The sequence below is a fragment of the Gossypium raimondii genome, chromosome 4 (assembly GCF_025698545.1).
Source record: "Gossypium raimondii isolate GPD5lz chromosome 4, ASM2569854v1, whole genome shotgun sequence".
NCBI classification, from domain to species: Eukaryota; Viridiplantae; Streptophyta; class Magnoliopsida; order Malvales; family Malvaceae; genus Gossypium; species Gossypium raimondii.
The window spans coordinates 18,647,503-18,670,411 of record NC_068568.1 but is presented as its reverse complement, the minus strand read 5'-3'; the positions used below and the strand labels follow the sequence as shown (position 1 = coordinate 18,670,411).

Genomic DNA, 22,909 nt, shown 5'->3' with positions numbered 1-22,909 from the left:
TTCTTGAACTCACACCTTTGATGACTCACATCTTTGCATATTGTCTTCAATGTGTCTTCAACAGACTTCGACTTTGTTAAGCTTGCAGCTTTGACATCTTACTAAGCTTGCACATTTGGAAAGCTCACACCTTTCCTTGAAACTCCTCCTTCAGCTTATTCAAGCTTATTTGAGGGTCTTATAAGTTTGAGCCAATGTTGAGCAGGGGAAGCAAAATCAATGGTCCCTTAAGACTTAGGCTCATGATACCATTTGTTGGAACATTGGCAGTAGCAAAAAGAAAAAAAACGAGACAGAGAACAAAGGAGGAAGAAACAAAAACAATTTACTTGCTCACAAACGTGCAGCAAGGGAGCTAAAGCTGATAGCTCATTCAGCTCATTCATTCAACTAGAAAAACAACATATATATATAGTCAAATACATCACCAAATACTACCTACTACCACTAGTTTTACTTTGAAACAAGTAAAACTTAACTTACCTAAGTGATTATGTCAATCAAGACCTAAAAACATCGAACAATACCAACTTAGTTCATTTTCAACTAAGTAGCTTAACAAAGAAACTAAAGAGAAAACATTGCTTGTTACAACAAGTATACGTCTTTGCAAACATGTCATCAAGTCGCATGCACTTCAAACAATGACATGGTTGGCCAATTTCAACACAAATTGTGGAAATGGTGGTTCTAGCTCGTAGTCCCAATCCTCTCGTTGCTCCCTTCTCTTTCTTGAATCTCTTGGGTGATGGATTGGGAATATATTGTCTTTTTGAGGCTATGATCATTCATAGTGCCTTTGCGACCATAGTTGTAAGGCTATAAGAGCGAGTTAATGAGTGTGGCTCATGATCCATGAGTTATTCGTATTTAGGAGTGTGAAATAACGAGCTTGTACTCAAGTTTTGTGGAAGCATGAACAAAGCTCTATGGAACCTTTATTGGTGAGTGAAAGGATGGTTAATGTGTTGCAACTAGATGTTTTCGCAATTTGCGGTTTATAAATATCTACCTTTCTTTTGTCTATCCTGATTGCTACCTAGGACTGGGAAGAGTCATGTGGACTTGGGACTCACTTAAATCTCAATTTTTATATACGGTGTTGTTGGAAGGTAATTTGTAATGACAAACCTAGTCAAAGGATGCAATCGGGATGTTGTGCTTCTTTTGTCTTGTGATGTACTCTCAATATCTTATCTTTGGCATTAAACCGGTGATTGTCTATTTGGTTGAGGCGTGTCAACTTTGTACTTGTCTAGTTTATATTCGATTACTGACCATTTATTGCATCATACACTTGGTTGGTTTGCATTTTCTTTAAGCGAGGAACTTATTGATTGTTGTGTTTCCACAAGACGAACAATTTTCTATGTTGTTGCCAATTTTGACGATGAGTAAATGCTCTTCCTTCATTTTCCTCTTGACCATTTCGTATAATTTTGGTTGAGAACTTGTGATTGATGTCGAGCAAAAGTGTGAAGATAAGTGCTTGATAAAATTGTGTTATAAGTGATATAATCTACTAGATTATTCACGAGTGTTGTTTCTTTTTCTGCATGTTCAAAGAAGCATAGTAAAACTAGGATCTAAGTCATTACGTTATCATTCCCTTATTGCCCTCCCTATCCACTTTATTGCTAAAAATTTTGGGATCACCAATCTGCTGTAGCTGTTTAGCGTAAGTCAATCCACTTTATTAGCTTTATATAATATATATATTTCATGTCTATGATTATGGTTCCTGTAGTTGTTGCATTTGTTTTTATTTCACCGAATATATGTTTTGAGAGGAATTGGAGTCCCTGAATCGAATATCCTTATGTTGCTTAACCGTCATCCTCGAATATTTTTGTATAATCCGGTTTAGCTTAAGGAGATTGTGGAGGAAGTCAAAGGAATGGGAATTAATTAGAAGTGAGTTAGCATAGGCTGCAGCATTAGTATTTTGTAGGATGTGCCATGTTGCCCTTGAAGACCAAAGGAATTACTTTTTGCACGTTCATGTCCCGTTGTCTTGTTTCAGTTCATTAAACAGAGAAACACAATAAAACTATTAGCATACATGCTGATTTTTTGCATGGAGTTTTAATTTTTTTTGGAAATTATTTTATTTTTTCGGGCTTTTAACCATTTATTTTCTATTTGGTAAAGTAAATAAGAATTTGTGCTTACAAGTATTTTTTTAATTTTAGCTACTTGAATCATTATAATTTGGGTAAGTGTTAAAACAATTGTTGTTATTGTTAATTCTAGAAAGATTTGATATTGAATTGCATAAGCAATTGCTGTTATTGTTCTTGGATTTGTTTAAACAAATATTTTTGTCTCACAATTTATGGAACAAGTATATACAACAAGCCTAATAACAAAAGCTTTTGGTGTGATTTTCTATTTGGTGAGTTAAAATGAATTTTATGAAGGAAGGTAGCTCAAGTTCAAAAATACTTCTTTTGGACAGAATAAACTATGCCTATTGGAAGATTGAGATGTGAACATTCATCAAGTCTATTGTAAAAGAGCTTGAAAATCATCTATTTAACTAGATGAGAGCCTCCTAAAACAACAAGCTTATATGAGTCACATATTGTAAAATCAAAAGCACAATGTATCACTAAAGAAGATAAGATTGTAAACTTGACATTCATATGAAATTATAGGATTTCTTGCACTAGTGATTACTTAGATGGGCGTTAGATATAATACAATGAATAAATTGTAAGGTGATTAAAATTGAAGGAATAAATTAGAAATATTTTATTAAAAATAAAACTAATTAAATGTGTATATTCATATACAACGCATTAATTAAAAATATTTTAAATAATTAAAATTAAAAATATTATTTTAATAATATTACATATAATCAAGTAAACAACTTGATTAAAAAAATATTCAATATATTAAAATTGGATCATTAGATATAATCAAGTAAACAACTTGATTACAAAACAAATATTCATTGTTATTATGATTGATTAAAAACAACTTGATTAAAAACAAGTATTTGGTAACATTGTTGATTAAAATTGAAGGAATAAATTATATATTATTATTAAATTATATTTAATAATAATTATTTTAAATTATCTGATTCATATAAGAAAATTTATTAGTTATAATTATTTTGAATTTTATTAAATCATATATTTTAATTAAAATATATTTAATATTAATTATTTCAAATTATATTTTATAGTATCATATATTATGATTTTAGTAAATTCATATAAGAATATTGATTATTAAGAATTTTATTAAATTATATATTTTAATTAAAATATTTTTAATAATAATTATGTTAAATTATCTTTTATATATCATATATTGTGATTTGAGTAAATTCATATAAGAATATTAATTATTAAGAATTTTATTAAATTATATATTTTAATTATAATATATTTAATAATAATTATGTTAAATTATATTTTATAGTATCATATATTATGCTTTGAGTAAATTCATATAAGAATATTGATTATTAAGAATTTTATTAAATTATATATTTTAATTATAATATATTTAATAATAATTATGTTTAAATATGATTAAATTATTTATTATTGATATTAATAATCTTATTAAAATTTAAATAACAATAACAATAACAATAATCATTTATCCAAACAAATTTATGCTAAGGGTATTCTAGTCATTTTAGTTTTTTCTATTATGCTATTACACCTCTATTCCATTCAACCAAACACAAGAATACTATTACGCCTTTATTCCATTACATTCAACCAAACAATTGATTTGTTATTACGCCTCTATTACATTACACTTCTATTCCATTACGCCTCTATTCTATTACAGCGAACCAAACGTGCTGTGAATGAATGGGTCCATCAGAAGAGAGCTTCCCAAATACCAATTGTTAAGTCAAATGTTTAGCTTTTTATTATGTCATATAACACTGGTCAATTGGGCTCCCATTAGCAAATAACCCAGAATTCAACCACATTCTTTATAAGGGGTATGTTCTTGACTTCAGCTCCAGCTTTGCAAACTGCAAGGGACACTGCAAGGATGGCGTTTGCACCGAGCTAAGGAAATCAACAGAAAGAAACGTAAGACAATCATCAAATGAAGACGTTAATAAGCCTCTAAAACAAAAGATTTTTGAAAGACATTAAAAAAGCAATCGGCTAGGTTACCGTTTGTTTGCACCAACCCCACTCATTTTGAGTTCCATCAAGTTGTTGAACCATGAAATTGTCAATAGCAGTCTGCTCAGTTGGGTCCTATAGAAGAACAAAGAAACAGAGAACTTTCAACACTAAGGCCCCATTTACTCATGCATGATTCTATTTATAAGTGAAATAGAATTTATATTATATACTAATAAGTTTTATGGAAGACAAAGAAAATAACAATCAACTGGAGTTATGAAGCCAAGTTAAACGTCAATTTAAACAATCATCAGTTCACGAAACATTATAAACACGAAATCAAGTTAGGGACAAACCTTGCCAATCAATGCAGATCCGATGATTGTGTTGACATTAGCAACAGCCTACGTATGACAGGAACAAATTGTTAATAAAATAAATTGTTGAAAAAATTGACTGGAATGTAAAAGTAAATTGGCAATGTAATTCACCTTCGATACACCTTTACCAAGGTAATCGGAACCTCCATCTCTCAATTCAAGAGCCTCGTAAATTCCTAATGAAATTAAGTAAATGACATTATGGAGTTGAAAAAAAAAACCTCGCAGTGGACAGAATAAATATCCCAGAAATAAATTAGAAACGTACCTGTGGATGCACCGCTTGGAACTGCGGCTCTAACCTTTTTACCGTTCGATGTTTCCACATCAACCTATCGTTAATTAATAAAAAAATCCCGTTAAAATATATTTAAAAATTCGAAGGATTTATCATTTGAAATGCTCCTGTGGATACTTGACAAATCAATATATATATAACACAAAAAACTTTTATAAACTTAAGATTTCAAATAGCATTAATTTTATGCAAACAGGAAAAGTGACTAGAAAAACTTAAGTAGTCGATCGACTCGACTCGTGAAGCCGTAAAATCAAAAAGCAAAAAGATCGAAGAAGATTTCATCGGGAAATGAGTGACATTCATGCTTTAACATATACGTATACTTATCGGTGACAAAAAAAAAAACTCATAGAAAAAGCAGGAAAATAAAGAGAGAAGATAGGATGAAGAGCCGAACCTCAACCGTTGGATTTCCGCGGCTGTCGAAGATCTGCCTAGCTTTGACGGAGGCGATGGTAACAGCCATGTTTTCCTGGAGAGCTAAAGGGCGAAGAAATGAAATAACGAGAGTGTTCTTTTAAGCCAACACTTAAAAAGAGTGAGGTGTTTGTGTTTATAAATGACATTTTAAAGTTCAGAAGTAGAATTTAAAAGAGAAAAGTAATTTGCTTCAATGTACTCAAATTAAGTATAAATTAAAATTTTAAAATTTACAGGTGCTTATCATTTTCTATTGATAAAAATTAATTATATTATCTATAGAAAATTTTCTCTAGAAATACCATTGGTAGAAAATTATAAATTTGTGTGATAAAATTTTACACCACCAAGAAAAGAATAGATTAAACAACTTGAAACAAGTCATTGGTTGTTTAAAATTTTAGAAAATAATTTTAGTGAATAACCATTAAAATTATGACAAAATAGCCCTAGATATTATGAAATTAAATTGGAAAATCCTAATAAAATTATTAGAGTTAAACCAATGATCTATACTAAATAAGATATAGATGAATTTGATATACAAATTAGAGAATTATTAGAAAAGGATTAATATCTAATATCTAATATCACATAATTTTCATTTTTAATTTTTGATATTGAAATTTTTAGAGAATTCTTCTAAATATCTAATATCACATAATTTGATTTTGAGAATTTATAACTAGATATACTATCCTGATTTTTTTTTATCAAAATAGCCACAAATTTCTGCTTTTAGAATAAAAGTTAATCCTTTTAAAAGATCTTTGGGAGTTCCTATCTGGTTGATTAACTGCCCTTTTTTTTTTCTTTTCTTTTATCAGATTCTTCCCATTTTCTTAGAAATTGTAGAATATCTCATTGAAATGTTCCAACAAAATAGTTTAAAAATTTTTCTTTTGACCACATATTGTTGTTGTTTACAACAATAGTCATAGATTGTGCCTAGTCATCTATGGTTTTTTCATAGTCTGCTATTGGAATATTAGTTAAATCTAAATATATTCCTCCTTAAGCAACATTTCTTTTATTTAAATAATCTATTCTGTATGGAACTGGTTGAATAGATGATTCTCTTACAGCATGTTTGGTTAGGGGAATAGGTATGCATTCCCCCCAATTCTACGGGCCCACCACCAAACGGACGTTTGGTTGACTGTAATAACATTACAACCCGATTCAGTTCCGCCCCTATTACCCCCATTGGCTGTAATAGCCATTCCCCCCATTCAGCGTCGATTAGGGATTCCATTCTCGTTTCTTATTTTCTATTCCATTTTCTGCCCTCATCAACTTCATCTTCTCAGACGTTTCCCTTCCATATTGCAAGGTAATTTTTTTCCCTTCCATCGATTTCTGCTTCTTCTTCTCGTACGTTTCTTTTCTTCTCTTTACGTTTCTTTTCTTTTCTCCATTTTATCAAGAACGAAATATGCTCACACTCTTTTCGTGTTTTTCTTTTATTTTCTTTTCTGTAAAATCGATTTCGTTTTTCTTTCTGCTATATTTTAATTATTTGTTTATTATTAATCAAAGATTTGCCATTTGCTTTAGCTTTTAGATGTTTGTGAGAAGTAAATAAGAAAGTAAAGGGAAAAATGAATAAGAGGCTAACGAAGAAGCTTGGGGTTATTTCTTTTTGTACAAGAGTTAATACTTAGGGATAATAAACTGACGAAAATACCAGATGTGGGTATATTCAAGAAGCTCTTAGTTTTTGATGTTTCTTTCAATGAAATCACTTCATTACAAGGATTGTCGAAGACCTCCAGCACAATCAAGGAACTCTATTCCAAAAATGAAGTTACTAATATGGAGGAGATTGACCACTTGCATGAGTTGCAAATCCTTGAACTTGGTTCTAACAGACTACGGGTTAGTTATTAAAATGCTTGCATAATCTTTGTATTAATAATGTTATAAGCATCTATTGTATGTAGCAGGTAGGTGGAAATTTTCTGTTTCATGGCATAAGCTTTTTGTCAATTTTTGTTGCAGTATTGAAGTAGGGGGTAAGATTGGTCAGTTATTAGTAATTTCTTGAGCATGGTCTAATTTGTGAATTGCTTTCACCGATCTTGGTATCTTAGGTTATCGAAACCATTTTTTTGATAAAACGGGATCAACTTGGGTTTTGAAAAAAGAAAATGAATATAGGAGTCGCCACCAATCTTTTTTGATGAGGTGTGATCGGGTCACCTGGTAAAACGGTTTTTTTTTTAATAAACGATTTAGATTTATTAAAACAATGCTTTTGGTCTGCGAAATTCAAAAAAAAAAAGGTTCGGGAGTCGGTTATGTACGAGGAAGGATTAGCACCCTCGTAATGCCCAAAAATTGGTACCTAGTTGATTAATTAGTGTCTTAATGTCGAGAATCGAAAATTTTGAAGAGATTTAAAATACTATCCTTCGTAAAAACTTATATAAAACAAGTTACCCATTAAGACTCTCTCATTTCGGAGAGAGAAAATGTCACACCCAATAAGTTAGGGCATGATATTTTACCTCCTCAAAAATGAGCTTGTCCAAAAGACTCGTGCAATAAAATTTAAAAGGATATTCAATTGTTTAAGTCAGATGAAGAAATCGCAGCCCAATACATTAGGGCACAATTTCTCAATATTCTAAACATTGAATATTGCCTTTATTATTTTTTAGAAAAATCTTCATCTCGAGAAATCAACATGTCACATCCAATGCGTTAGGACACAATGTATTGAATTCCCGCAAATGAGCTTTTTATTTATGTTTTGATTAAAGAGCATTCTTGATTATTTAGATTCAACGAAAGAGTTGGAACCCAATACGTTAGGGCTCAATCCTCTCGAAGATTCCAAATACCTAGTATTGCCCTTATTTTTCAAAAATTTCTCTTTATACGAATTTAGGTAAAAATTATATAATGGAGTAACAATTGTGATAATGTAAATATAAATAGCATGATCAAGAACAACAACAACAACAACAACAACAACAACAACAACAACAACAACAACAACAACAACAATAATAATGAAAAGATAAATAAAAAACAAATCAATCATGTATACACAATATCAAGTAAATAAACAAATAAAACCGAAGCATTTAAAGAATATAATAATGATAATAATGGTCATGTGGATAAATAAATAAATAAACATCAAGTAAAGCAATAATAATGACAAAGAAAATAGATAAAATTATAAAATATAAGAATATATATATGTACATATAAGAAAAATATATATGTATGTGAATTATAAAAATAAAAATATATAAATATACATATTTTAATATGTATATATATATAAGTATGTATATAAAATTATGAAACATAGAAAAAGTATGTGTATATATATTTATAAAATTAAAAATGTGTACGTATATGTATATATTATAAAACGTATGTATGTATACATGCATATATATATAAAATTTGAAATTTAAAGGCATAAAAAATAAATAACAATGATACAAGATTAATGATGTCACATAATAGTATTAATAATATTAAAATAATTAATTTAATAATAAAAATTAAAATAACAAATAGATGATTAAATAGCATCAATAATCGAAGACCGATGGATTTAAAACAAAGAGTATAAAATAAAAAATATACAAGGTAAAATAAAATGTAACTAAATTTGAAAATAATGAATTTGAAAATAAATAATAAGGGGAAAAGAGATTTGAAATCAACAATATACAAATCAATAAATAAATTATACACAGATCAACAAAATAAGAACAAACCACAGAAAATAAGAACGCAAGAGAGAGAAATTTGAGTGAATACTCTTAAAAATTATTATTACTCCCAAATCCAGTGTTTTACAATGAAGGGAGAGACCTCTATTTATAGTTGAGCCTTCCCAAATCCAACGGTACCGATTAATTACATCAATTGCTAAGATTAAAGGATATCTACAAATTAAATCTCTAATATTACAAAATTATATCTTCTAAGATTGCATATCATATCTTCTAAGATTGCATATCCTTGAAGATTATGTTTCCATATGTGTCAAGCTTGTAGATGGACTTTCAACCTTTTCAAGTAATGGGCCATTCCGATCGGGCCAAATGATATAATTTTGGACTAGACTTGGACTCTGTTTTATTATTTTGGGTTTTTTTTTGTGAGCTCGGGCTAAATTGGTCTATTACATAGGTGATGGAAAAATTGCAAAATTTTACAAAGTTACAAGAACTGTGGCTAGGAAGAAACCGAATTAAAGTGATCAACCTTTGTGGGCTTAGTTGCATCAAGAAGATTAGCTTGCAAAGTAACCGGTTAACATCTATGATAGGGTTGGAGGTATAGCACCTTAAAAAATGTTGGTTCTCGTAAAAATTTTTATGTCATAATATTTGGATGAGGTTTTTCTTTGGATTTTTTGTTTTCAAGGAATGCAATGCCCTAGAAGAAATATACTTGAGCCACAATGGTATTGCAAAAATGGAAGGCCTATCAAAATTGGTCAACCTCCGAGTATTAGATGTTTCATCAAATAAGCTAACATCAGTCGATGATATTCAAAACTTAACAAGGTAATTTTCATTTCTCTCTATGTGTTGGGATCTTATCCTATCATAAGTTGTTGAATAATTTTATATATAGGTTGGAAGACTTGTGGCACAATGACAACCGAATAGAATCACTTGAGGACATAGCTGAGGGTGTTTCTGGTTCAAGAGAAAAGCTTACTACTATCTACCTTGAAAATAATCCATGTGTACGGTTTGCAACTTGTAGTATTTAGAGACTATAGTTTTTGTTGGTTTTTGCGATTGCAGCATCCTTACGATCCCAAATGTTTTGTTATGGCTAATTGGTTGATTATCTTGATATTTTTGGTTCTCTATCTGGTTCAAATTCGTAGTTGGAACATGATTAATTCTTACTCTGTATGCTACAGAGCTTCTTTTTCTTGTTGTGTTTTCCTGATTTCATATAAGTAATCTTTTCTGAATTATGTTTCCAATTTAATATTTGAATGAAGACTATAATTATTGATAGAGTATGTCTTTGGTGCATGTTGTTTTGTGGCATCCATCTAAAGTAGTTTTCTACCTTCTTGGGCTGAGTTTAGTTAAGTCTATATCATCATCCTCCCCTTGGCATATTGCATTCATTTTAGCTATAGAGTTATTTGCACAATTGGTGATTATCGTTTGACATTTCTCAATCTTCTATACTGGCCTAGTAGTCATTCTTCTCTCTAACCTTTCTCATATGGGATCAATCTGTCTTTGTTTTATTGCAAGCGCGATCTCCTAACTACAATGCTACCCTGAAACAAATTTTCCCCAATATTCAGCAAATCGATTCTGAGGTATTTGCTTAGAAATTTTGATAGGATCTGGACTATTGTAGTTGAATGTTCATAAATTTGCAATCACGCGTGTAGTATGCTAATGGTAACATCTCCAGCCCCTTATTGTTTGGAGCTTGTGAGTTTGCATAGGGAAAATAGGGTTCTGAAGTGATCCCTAATTCTTTGAAGGGGATTAACCATGATATGTTTATTTATTAAATGCAGTGTTGTTAATCATTGTTTTCAACATTCTTAATCTCTTGAATTGTTGACCTCTTTCCAACTTTTTAATAATATTTACAAGCTCTCTTGTAAACAATAATGTATGACTTTCTAGGTTGTGGGTCAGTCCAGAAATTCACATAAGATGCATGGTCATTTGTTAAAGAAGAAATGCAAATCCAAATTTTCAGTTATAAATGTTGTACTAACCACATTTTACTCATCATTTCAGTAATGGCTTCCATTTAAGGCACTGTAACAATGTACTAAAATTACTTGTAATTCCAACAATTCATGATGCTCGTAAATGGGTTCATGGTTATATTGCATCTTAAAATTACTGGCCTAGACATTGTCAGCAATGCCAGGAGATATAATCAATATCACACATTGCTCTAGCTCTAAACAGCACAAAGATGTAAGATGAAGTTCTAGAGAAGTTCATAAACCCCACAATAAATCTCCGCACCTTTTTTAAGTAAGGTCCAGTTCTTTAATGCTTTTGAAAAGTGCTGTGAAAAAGTACTTTTGATAAGTGCTTTTGAAAAATTTGAGTGTTTCGTATTGCTGTCTTTGAAGAATAAAATGTTCATTTTAGACATGATATTATAAAGTAAGAAATATATATGTAAGTAATGTTCAAATTAGTTAATATTATGATATTTTAGCAAAAATATAAAAAATATTTTATTATAACTTACTGTTAATATTTTAATATATAATATTAATTTTAAAAATTTCTAAGTAATTAATATTAATTATTTATTAAATTTAATTAGAGTATATAAACTATATTTAAATATTTAAATATAATAATTAAATATTTGTAATTAGATATGAACACAATTGTATTATTTTAAAAATTATTTTTATTTTTAATTAATGCTTTTAACACATTTGTATTATTTTATTTTAAAATGTATTTGAATATATAACTCATATTAAATATTAACATAACATAGAAAACATAAACCTAGCAAATTAAAATATTACATATATTTGGATTAAAGTTTTAAAAGGGATAATATTTATATACCAAATATAAATACTAAAAATTTTACAATAGCATTTACAATTTAGAGTGAATTGTAAATATCTGAGATTGAGGCAATTATCTCCGTAAAAAATGACCTAGAACTAGGTGCCTCCAGTTCTTCAAACCTTTTGGCATAGAATGGTACTTATATTTTAGAAAGAATACTGAAAACAAATAGTAAATATATACACCTTCACCTATCAAGATCTATATAAAGTTTTGGTGCAAATCTCAGTAAATTCAACAAAAGAAACTAAAAACGGTAGAACACTTGCAATTTGGCATGAGAATCACACAAAGCTGATTGCCGCAAATTAATGAGGCGAATTGAGCCCTTTGAACTACTATATGCTAGCATATTACAGTGGGTAGGGTGAAACTCTGTTGATGTTATAACGTCTGCAATGATAGACATTACAATAACCATTACTTTTGCAAATATATTGAACAGCACCGAACTTGCATATGCTTTAACAAGTGAAAGCAGCAGGCTAAAGTACCAAAATAGAATAGGCTTACCAGTTAGGTCCTCCATGTTTGCAGGCTTTACATCGACAATATTGAAACTTTGATTGCTAATTTCCAAGTTCCAAAGATTTATACGTAGATCATCGGCTGATATAAAAGTTTCTCCATCACTAGGAATTATAAGAGAGACAGAGATAGAGAGACCATCAGTATATCTTCGCTCAAGCTAATATGAAATACAAAACACTAAAATGGGAAGTGTTTTCAAACATTCACAAACATGCTTGTCACTATTTACCAGTGACATACAAACTGTATACAAGCCAAAAGCTTAAACATCACCATACGGACTTCAAAACAAATTACATGAATAAGAATAACAATAGTGCAAAGACATGGCGAGCAGACAATTAAACTTCAAGACACATACTAGATAACTCTGTGATAAGTTTAATACTTCTAGATCCAAATATTCCATGAACTAAACAATCTAATGTTTCAAGGGTTGCATGGGACGAAGCATGCTCGGTTGATATAGGCCATTAACCATGTTCTCACTCAAATGTGAGCTTAAAAAATAGATGAATATCCATAGCATTTATGTCCTATGGTTCAGAAGTTCTCCAGTTTTCTCAAGATTATGAATCAGCCTTCATTTCTAAAGCATGAATATTCATCTTCATTTCTAAAGATGAATATCCATAGCATTTACTTGTGTACCAATGCAAGCTTGCAGCTTGTTCATATCCATACTTAATAATAACAATAATAGTTAAAAAACATATGCTTTTTGGTTATTTAGCGTGAAAATCCTAAAAAATAGAGACAAAACTATATGAGTTGCAGAATATTTAACCTGTCCCTTCTTATGCCTTCTTTAACAACCATTGTCCAACTCGACAAGCTCACCATCCTTGAGCTTTTTTCCAATGAATTTGAAGGCCCCATCCCGAAAGACATAGGCTAGCTTTCCCAGTTGGAACAACTGCTGCTTCACATCAACAACTTCACTGGTTATCTGCCACCATCTCTCATGAGCTGCACCAATCTTGTCACTTTGAACTTGCGGGTTAACCATCTAGAAGGAGACCTCTCAGCCTTCAATTTCTCCACCCTGCAACGCCTTAACACTCTTGATCTTGGCAGCAATAACTTTACAAGTACCTTGCCTTTAAGCCTTTATTCTTGCAAGTCATTAACTGCTGTAAGATTGGCTAGTAACCAGCTAGAGGGACAGATATCACCGGCCATACTTGCTCTGCGATCTTTATCATTCCTTTCAATTTCTACTAATAAACTAACCAATATTACCGGGGCAATAAGGATTTTGAAGGAAGTCAAGAACCTTACTACTCTCATCCTCACTAAGAACTTCATGAATGAAGCAATACCCAATGATGAAAATATATATACCTTTGAAAGACCCGGTTTATATATATACTTTTGAAAAACATAAGACCTTTAGCATAATCCTAAATACTCTAACGGAAATTTTCATCACATAAACTATCAAAGTTATATTACTTGCTAACTTCCAGAGAAACAAAGAAATAGGTAATTTTCTTTTTGACAGAAAGCCATTTCTGTAATAGAAAAATGGAGTTGAAAAATAAGTTTTAACAACTTCAGTGGTAAAGGAAATGATCTTTTTCTTTTGTTAATTTATCAAACATGTGGAATGAAAAATGGAAAGTAAACAAAAAACATTACAAAAAGAAAATGGAACGCCAAAAACACTTAGGAAATTAGATAGCCAAACCACCAACACCAAATAATTAGAACATAGAAATTTCTTCAAACACCATGCAAACCACACCTAAATCGAGCAAAACATGTTCAAAGGTCCTCCAAGATTTATGTTGACTTTATTTTTCATAAGAAACCCATGTTTTCTCTTCCTCGATGGATTAATTATTGCTTCATTAATTCAAATAAAAAATCAAAAGTCATCTCCAATTTCAATCAAAACATAAACCAAATTTCACACAAAACCAAGAAGATAAAAGAGACAATACATAGATATACAAAAAAATTTATATCCATCCAAAAAAAACACTAGCAAGATTACCATAACGAAGTTTTTACGAGAAGTATGGAGCAACTTTCTTATTTCTTCCCTTAAACTTGTCAAATTTCGAACAAGCGAGCAACAAGTTTGTGATGTAAATCACTAATCACCTGCAATAGAAAAACAAAATGAATGAATGAGTGAGCAAGCGAGCGAGCGAACGAATGGCAAAAAAGAATAAGCTAATTAAAGAGAAGAAGAAGAAGAAAAGAAGCTCACCGGCGGAAGAGGAACAAAGAACAGAGGAAAAGAAACACATGCAAAGAACTTGATATCTGCAAAGAACCAGAGGAAATAACGTTTGGGGGAGAAGACAGGTTAAAAATGGAAATTATTAGCCAAAAGCACTTTTGGCTGAAGAAAAGTTAAATTTTTTAACTTCTCCATATGCCAAAAAGGACTTTTCAGATGATGAAAATTTTTCTGGAGTGGAGGCTGTTCTTTATTACTTTTAAGAGAAACGAACTTTTTTTTGGCAAAAGTCCATCTAAAAAGCAAAGGAGAATGGGGCCTAACTATCAACGAACAGAAAGGGAAATGAGAAGAAGCAACTATCCTCTATAGATTATACTATTTCATGAAATGTCATGGGACAAGAAATCGGCCAAATATAAAATAACAGAGAAATATGATTATTTAAAAGTCTACAAGGGAAAATAAACAAGCTACAGAACCATGTATATTAATGTCCTCTTTCGAAATTAATGCGAGATCTATTAGATCCTCCTTCATAGCCATCCCACTTTGTCCATGGCTTTCTTGCCCTTCTTGACCTCTGTCAAGAACTGATCAAAACCGAATGGATCAGCTTCTTCAACTTCCTTTTCAAACTCAACTGGCCTGTCTCTTAGACCACTCTTCTCAGAAGTACCAGCAAACGCCTTGTCAGGTTTAAACCTCTCAGTTTAATTCTTAAATATATGAATATTTATGTTTAAGCAAAATTTAAATATTAAGTTATTTATTACTTCTAATTTTTTTTAATTGTAGAATAATTAATTATTTGTTTCATTAATGATATTTTAGCACTTTAAATATGTATTGCAGTTTAAAAATAATAAAGTAGGTTATATATATATATTTTATATTATTATATATTATGATTTTAGTAAATTCATATAAGAATAATTATATTAAGAATTTTATTAAATTATATATTTTTATTAAATTATATTTAATAATAATTATGTTAAAATATGATTAAAATATTTATCATTTATATTAATAATCTTATTATAATTTAATAACAATAACAATAATCATCTACCTAAAAAAAATTCTGCTAAGGGTATTCTAGTCATTTTATTTTTTTTCCTTATGCTATTACAACATCATTCCATTCAACCAAACACAAGAATACTATTACAGTTCTATTCTATTCCATTCAACCAAACAATTGAATTACTATTACAACTCTATTCCATTACACCTTTATTCCATTACAGCGAACCAAACGTGCCCTTAGATTTTCAGTTTTTATTTCATTTGTAGCTATATTTTTTGTTTTATTACCAAAAATTCTAGTTGCATTTTTAAAATTTTCAAAATCTTTATTAAAAGATCTCAGATAATCATCATTTTAAAGATCTGACTCTATTTTTCTTTTTCCATAAGGATCTGTTTGATCAGTATCCATAGGTTCTGGTATTTCTATATTTTCGTCTTCATCTGTTGAAGTATTTTCTTTATCAGATTTATAACTTGTAACTTTTAGGTCTTCTAGGTTTATAGAATTATCAGAATTACTAGAACTACTACTGTCTGTAGTGTCATAGTTTAACATATAATGATAGTTAAATAAAGTAAATAAATCTTTATGTTTTTCATAATGTTGTTCTATTAGTTTTAAATATTCAACTCTTTCATTTTATAGAACTCTTAGTGAATTGATACTTCCAATGTTCTATAAGTTGTTTATAGGATTGGAAATCATATTTTGTTGATGAGTATATTTTCTTTTCTATTTTTCAGGTTTTTTATTTCTTTTATTAGTAGAAGATGATTCTTCTAGAGAAGTATATTTTCCTCGATACAAAGTTAATATTATATTACTATTTTCATAATATAAAGGTCCTAAATCTATCTCTTGTTCTATATTTTTATTAATAAGAAATTGTTCTAATTTATTATTAACATTAGATAATATTTCTTTAGGTTCGTTGTTCAAATCTAATTTTGTAACCTCTCCTAAATTATTTACTTGTTGTTCTATTTTACTTACTTTGTTATATAATTTATGAAAATATATAGAACTAATACTGTTAAATCTTTACTCGTATTGAAATATTATTTTCATTTTTAGTGTCGATATGCATAGTATGATTGCAAATTCTGTCTTTATATAGACAATCTGTTTCTTTCATGAAATTTATATATCTTTGGTACCTAAAACTTTCCGTCATCTTTTTATGTCTTTACTCTCAAAGGCCTTCGAAGCTTGATAAGGAGGTGGTTCTAAAAACTGTGGGATAGGCTCTTCCGATGTTTTCTGTGAATGTATTTTTGCTGCCGTTTAGTACTTGTGAAACGCTTTAGCAATTAATGAATGGTTTTGGTGGGGGTGCTAATATGGGAGACATGTTATGGATTCGATAAGCATTTTGGGATCGACTTTGTGTGGCTAAAAAATATGGTGGTATGGACTTTCGTAATCTCTACTATTTTTTAACTTGGCTATGCTGGACAAGCAATGTTGGCGGATTCTTGAGAATCCAAATTCTCTCATGGCTCAGATTGTCAAAGCTAGATACTTCCCGAGGGAGGATTGGTTTATGACTACGTTGGGTACAAATCCCTTATTTGTTTGGCATAGTCTTTGCATGGCTAAGGATTTATTTATAAGGGGTTATCCTTGTAGATTTGGGGATGGTGCATCCATACATGTTTTTTTTTTCTAATCCATGACTTACTGATGATTCCACCTATTTTATCGAATCAGCTCCTTTAACAAGCATGTAGGACTTGATTGCCAAAGACCTGCTTGATGTCAATGGCATGGCTTAGGATAAGGACTTTGTTGAGGGATTTATGGGCCAATTGATATTGCTAGAATTTTGAGAGTACCGGTCAGACCATTTTCAAGGCCAAACAAGCTAATTTGGCATTCTGAATCGCTACACAGTCAGGTCTGGTTATCATTTTGTTTTCAATTTACTGTATCCTTCCCATCAGAACTAGTTTGCAGCCTAAAGTTATGGATTTTCTGTAGAGATGCTTGCATAATCATATTCGGACTTGTTACCGCTTATATGAGAAGGGTTGTTTAGTGCCGATACACTGTGTTCAATGTGGTGAGACGGAGGACTTAGATCACTTTTTATTACACTATTCAGCTACGGTAGGGGTCTAGGCTACTATTGTCATTGCACCTTCGGCGACGATTTTTAAGGGCTGGCTTAGTTTGTTGTTGCAAGCCGGGGACGCGGTTGTATTTCAGCAGGTGGCAGTGCTTCTTTGGGGCCTTTTGTTTTTTCAGAACCAACATGTTTGAAAGGGTGAGCAGGCTTCCCTGCAACATGTTTGAAAGGGTGAGCAGGCTTCCCTGCAACATGTTTGAAAGGATAAGATTTTTTATCCTTATATTTCATATTCTATTAAGATAGATTATATATACCAAATTTTGAATAAAATAAAATTGCTTGATTATTTATTTTATTGAAAAAAAATTAATTACTAAATATATTTAGGTAATGTTCTAAATTGGTATTATAAATATACTAAATTATTCAAAAATCTATAGTTATAATTACATTAATAAAATTAATAATTAAATTGTAAAAATATTAATCATAAAAATTATAAAATTACTCGGTTTTAAGTGTATCTCCCCTAGATAAAGAATATTCAGTAAGCAAGCATGCCCTCCAAAACCAATGAAGTCAACTCTATATGAGGACGTATGACAAGAAAATCCAGAGAATTGTTTATTTCATTTGGGATGGATGCATGCTTCACCTCTTAAACAATTTCATAATTTTGAGTAGTTTCAACAAAATTCGCATGTTGGATGACGATAATTAATTTTCCAGTTTCATAGCTTCAATTAATTGAGCCATTTTTGTTTGGGTATTTTTGCCAAACCAAAACAACCTTATTTTAATAAATACGTTACACTTAATTTAATGTTGTCAATTGAGTCTTAATTCGATTAGTACGGGTATTGTTGTCAATACAAGAAGATTTAGATTTAAATATACGATAATACATTATGTTCTTATTTATGAGTTGAGGAGCTATAGATAATATTAAATATTATATAAAAAGAACAGGTTAAATTTAATACTAAATAATTAACAACTAATAATAATATATGTTTTGCGATGTTAATATGTTAATCGGATAATGAATTAACAATAATATTTTCTTTTAGATATTATTGAAAGAATACTTGAAATTCCACGGTGTGATTTGTATATCTTAATTTGTATTACTCACTTCCTATTTTTATATTGAAAGCTTGATAGCTTGTGTTGTGTGACGACATTTCGATCCCTTTCATTATTTTCATTTTGTAGTTCTTAAAATGGTGTTAAATATTAATCCCACCTCATATATTTGAATTTTGAACTCAAATAATTATTAATAGTGTTCAAAACTAACGATTGACAAAAAATTAATTTTGCTATTAGTATTTGTAGTTTACAAAAGTTAAAATTTAATTTTATATTCTTTAAAATTTAAAATATAGAAATTAAAATGACCAAATAAAATTATAGAAATTAAATCCATAACTTTTATAAAGTACCGGACTAATAACAGATTTAACAATAAGAAATAACTAACGGCTGGAAATTGTTTTCTTTGAAAATATGTATGGATTGTCCCTTTCAAAGCGTGAAAGATGATGAGATTATGTTTTATCGTGTTTTATGTCTGTTTCTTTTTATAATTATTTAAAATATTTTAGATTAATATAATAGTGCGATATTTAAATTATTTTTCTATTATATATTTCTATAATATACATAATACATCACTTAAATATATATACCGGATTCATAATGAAGTAGGCAGCAGGGATCTTTTGTTCTTTTACTATTGCCAAAGGGAATAAATAAGGCATATACTTTTATGCTCAATTACAACAGAAAACATTTTTATTTTTATATATCAAGATAATAGTTGCAAATATTCATGGATTCTACGAAAATGGTAAAAGAATATGGTTTACTATGAATGCATTACATACCTTTTTTCTATTTTTCTTATAACGTACACAAATTTTATTGTGTTTGACAAATGAGTCAATTCTAAAATTCAATTTAGGCTTCGTTTGTTTGCTGTAAAATATTTTTCGAAAATGATTTGGAAAATAATTTATTTTCTGAAATGATTTACTTTTACGGTGTTTGGATGAATTTGTGTAAAATATTTTTTGTTATTTGGCGATTTCCTAAAATATTTTCCGAATAGTTATTTTTACATATATATTAATAAATTTTATATATTTTTTAAATTATTTTTACATATATTGCAATGATTTATTTATAAATAAATAAATAAAATTAAATATATATATTGCAAAGATTAAAGACTTAACTATTTGATTAGTAGGGTAGTTAGGAATTTGATATATGATATATGTTAAAATGATTGAAAATCATTGAACTAATTATGAAAAATTCCTCAGTATATTAGAAATTGACAGTACGTTCTATATTTATAGACTTTTACTAACTAACTAACTAACTAACTAACTAACTAACTAACTTATATATAACTGATTCTAACCACTTTGCCAACCACTTTACTTCTCAATATCTCAACACTCCCCCTCAAGTTGAGGGTTGATATATATCTTTAACCCCCAACTTGGACACTAAATACTCATGCTATTTAACACCTAGAGCCTTTGTCATTAAATCAGCAAGTTGTTCAGTTGTTCCCACATGCTGCATTTGAATCAATCCATCTTTGATTTTATCTCGTACAAAATGACAATCGACCTCTATATGCTTAGTTCGTTCATGAAAAACTGGATTGGCTGCAATCTATAAAGCTGCCTTGCTATCTGAAAATACCACAGACTTAGCTGGTTGATTAAGACTTATTTCTATTAACAATCCATTCAGCCAAACACCTTCTGCCACTACTACCACCATACTTCTATATTCAGCTTCTTCTGATGATCGAGAGATTGTGGTTTGTTTCTTTGACTTCCACGATATAAGAGACTCTCCAAGTTTAATACAGAAACCAGTCACTGATCTCCTAGACATAGGACATGAAGCCCAATCGGAATCACAAAAAGCAACCACCTGCAATTTGCTAGCTGCAGATAACAAAATACCTTGACCAGGACTTTTCCTTATGTATCGTACCACCCGGATAGCAGCCTCCAAATGCGAATTTTTCGGTCTGTGCATAAACTGACTCAAATGTTGAACTGCAAACATTATATCTGGTCGCGTATTGGTCAGGTACAACAACCTTCCCAAAAGTCTTTGATACACCGTAAAATCTGGAAATAAATCATCTTTATTAGCCACTTCCTGCACAGATTCATCATATTCAACCGATGTAAGCTTTTGATTTTGCTTAAGCGGTGTACTTACTGATTTTGCTTCTCCTAGACCCAGATCTACTATCAACTCCAAAGCATATTTTCTTTGGTTCAATACAATTCCTTCACTTGACCTCATCACTTCTATTCCCAAAAAATACTTCAGCACTCCTAAATCCTTCATCTTAAAACTCTGATGCAGAATCTTTTTTAGTTCATTGATCATGTCAATACTGCTTTCGGTAATTAACAGATCGTCAACATAAATGAGCAAGATAACTATGTTACCCCCACTCCTTTTTGTGAACAACGAATAATCATATTTGCTTTGTACATAGCCTCCCTGCGTTAACGCCTCAGTGAGTTTTAAATTCCACTGCCGAGAAGCTTGCTTCAGGCCATATAGTGATTTGCGCAGACGACATACTCGAGACTCCCCCTGGCTGCGAAAACCATCCAGAAGTTCCATATAGACCTCTTCGAACAAATCCCCTTGCAAAAATGCATTATACACATCCATCTGAAAAAGAGGCCAACCAGAAAATGCTGCCATGCTGATCACAGTTCTAACAGTGACGTGTTTCACCACAGGAGAAAAGGTCTCCTGAAAATCTATACCCGCCTGCTGATTATAGCCTTTCCCAACCAGTCGAGCTTTAAACCTTTCCACTGAGCCATCAGAGTTATATTTGATTTTATAAACCCATTTACACCCAATTGGAACAACACCAGTAGATAAAGGGACTACCTCCCAAGTACCATTGTCCTCCAAAGCTCGAATCTCCTGTTGCATAGCATTGATCCACTGTGGATCCGAAATGGCCTCAGTATAGGTTCGGGTTCAACCAAAGATGAAATAAGGGCTGCAAATGACTGAGTATGACTAGGCAAATGTGAGAATGAATAGACATGAGAAATAGGAAACATACATGTGGTATAAGATGCGGAAGACTGGTTAGAGCAAACGTAATCTTTCATCCAAGTAGGTGGTTTAACAGATCGTGTAGTGCGACGCAGGGGTGTATTAGTAGGTACTATAGGTAGAGAATGGGGGGAAGAAGATACTGACCTACTAGAAGTAGGAATAGTAATAGAAGGTGATGGTTCAAGGTGAAGGAAAACTGAATTATCAGTATCAGGAAAGGGTAAAAATTGTTAATTAGGAAATGCAAAAGGAAATATAGTCTCATGAAAAACAACATCACGGTTAATAAAAAAAATTTTTGATTCAAGACTAAATAACAAGTAACCTTTCTGTACAGGTGAATATCCCATAAAAACAGATGGAACAGCCTTATGGGAAAATTTGTCATGGTAGTTTGGAATTGTAGCATAGACTAAGCAACCAAAAACTTTCAACCGAAAAAATCAGGGGCAACTTTATGCAAGAATTAAAAAGGACATTTCCAATTTAAAATAGGAGTAGGTAGACAATTAATTAAAAAACAAGCAATGAGAATGCATTCACCCCAAAATTTGCTAGGCATGTGAGACTGGAATTTTAATGACCGAGCTACTTCCAGCAAATGGCGATGTTTTTGTTTCGCAACTCTATTCTATTGAAGAGTATAAACACATGAACTTTGATGAAGAATGCCATTCATATGAAAAAACTCATTGCATTCATTTTGAAAAAATTCAGTCCTATTATCACTACGAACCGTCTTAATTATGGTTGAAAATTGATTTTTGACTAGGACAAAGCATTGTTTGAGAGAAACAATGGCATCACTTTTATTTCGTAATAAGTACACCCATGTCATTCGCGAATGATCATCAACGATTGTTAAAAAAAAACGATGACCACTATGAGTAGAAACTCGATAGGGTCCCCACAAATCAATATGAACAAGAGAAAAAACCTCACCAACACGGGTCAAACGTACAGGAAAGGGAAGCCTAGTTTGTTTTGCAAGTGGACAAACAGAACATTTTTTTATACTATCAACATCTGAAACTGTGCAAGAAAGATTAGGAACCTTATTTAGTCTTGAAACTGAAGCATGGCCAAATCTGGTATGCCAAAGAAAGGATGAGTCAACAGAAAAAAATAACTGCAACACTGGGTGAAGCCACACTAGTCTGTCGAAAC

The 22,909-nt window shown here is 30.7% G+C and overlaps 4 protein-coding genes and 1 long non-coding RNA gene across 5 annotated transcripts; 2 read left to right on the top strand and 3 right to left on the bottom strand.

Moving 5' to 3' along the window:
- Window positions 1–3,628: 3,628 nt before the first annotated feature.
- On the bottom strand, window positions 3,629–5,337 carry LOC105767802 (enolase-like). Its single transcript, XM_012587371.2, has 6 exons — window positions 5,191–5,337; window positions 4,761–4,824; window positions 4,604–4,668; window positions 4,469–4,516; window positions 4,158–4,244; window positions 3,629–4,046 (listed from the first exon to the last, which is right to left on the bottom strand). Exons 1-6 carry the CDS (start codon window positions 5,257–5,259, stop codon window positions 3,936–3,938), a joined length of 444 nt encoding a protein of 147 aa, XP_012442825.1. The 5' UTR covers window positions 5,260–5,337; the 3' UTR covers window positions 3,629–3,935.
- A 946-nt stretch (window positions 5,338–6,283) lies between these two features.
- On the top strand, window positions 6,284–10,610 carry LOC105767248 (protein phosphatase 1 regulatory inhibitor subunit PPP1R7 homolog). The gene is made up of 6 exons (XM_012586755.2): window positions 6,284–6,306; window positions 6,839–7,091; window positions 9,375–9,521; window positions 9,612–9,754; window positions 9,825–9,955; window positions 10,472–10,610. The coding sequence occupies exons 1-6, from the start codon at window positions 6,284–6,286 to the stop codon at window positions 10,549–10,551; spliced, it is 777 nt and encodes a 258-aa protein (XP_012442209.2). The 3' UTR covers window positions 10,552–10,610.
- Window positions 10,611–11,894: 1,284 nt separating this feature from the next.
- Window positions 11,895–15,216, bottom strand: LOC105767401 (serine/threonine protein phosphatase 2A 55 kDa regulatory subunit B alpha isoform). The gene is made up of 5 exons (XM_052629462.1): window positions 14,535–15,216; window positions 14,316–14,425; window positions 13,104–13,361; window positions 12,299–12,417; window positions 11,895–12,178 (listed from the first exon to the last, which is right to left on the bottom strand). Exons 3-5 carry the CDS (start codon window positions 13,205–13,207, stop codon window positions 12,033–12,035), a joined length of 369 nt encoding a protein of 122 aa, XP_052485422.1. The 5' UTR covers window positions 13,208–13,361; window positions 14,316–14,425; window positions 14,535–15,216; the 3' UTR covers window positions 11,895–12,032.
- A 1,507-nt stretch (window positions 15,217–16,723) lies between these two features.
- Window positions 16,724–17,964, top strand: LOC128040648 (uncharacterized). The gene is made up of 2 exons (XR_008195452.1): window positions 16,724–17,440; window positions 17,524–17,964. It is a non-coding gene; the product is annotated as an uncharacterized LOC128040648 (long non-coding RNA).
- A 2,089-nt stretch (window positions 17,965–20,053) lies between these two features.
- LOC128040386 (uncharacterized mitochondrial protein AtMg00810-like) lies at window positions 20,054–20,790 on the bottom strand. Its single transcript, XM_052629082.1, has one exon. The coding sequence runs from the start codon at window positions 20,708–20,710 to the stop codon at window positions 20,306–20,308; it is 405 nt and encodes a 134-aa protein (XP_052485042.1). The 5' UTR covers window positions 20,711–20,790; the 3' UTR covers window positions 20,054–20,305.
- Window positions 20,791–22,909: the final 2,119 nt, after the last annotated feature.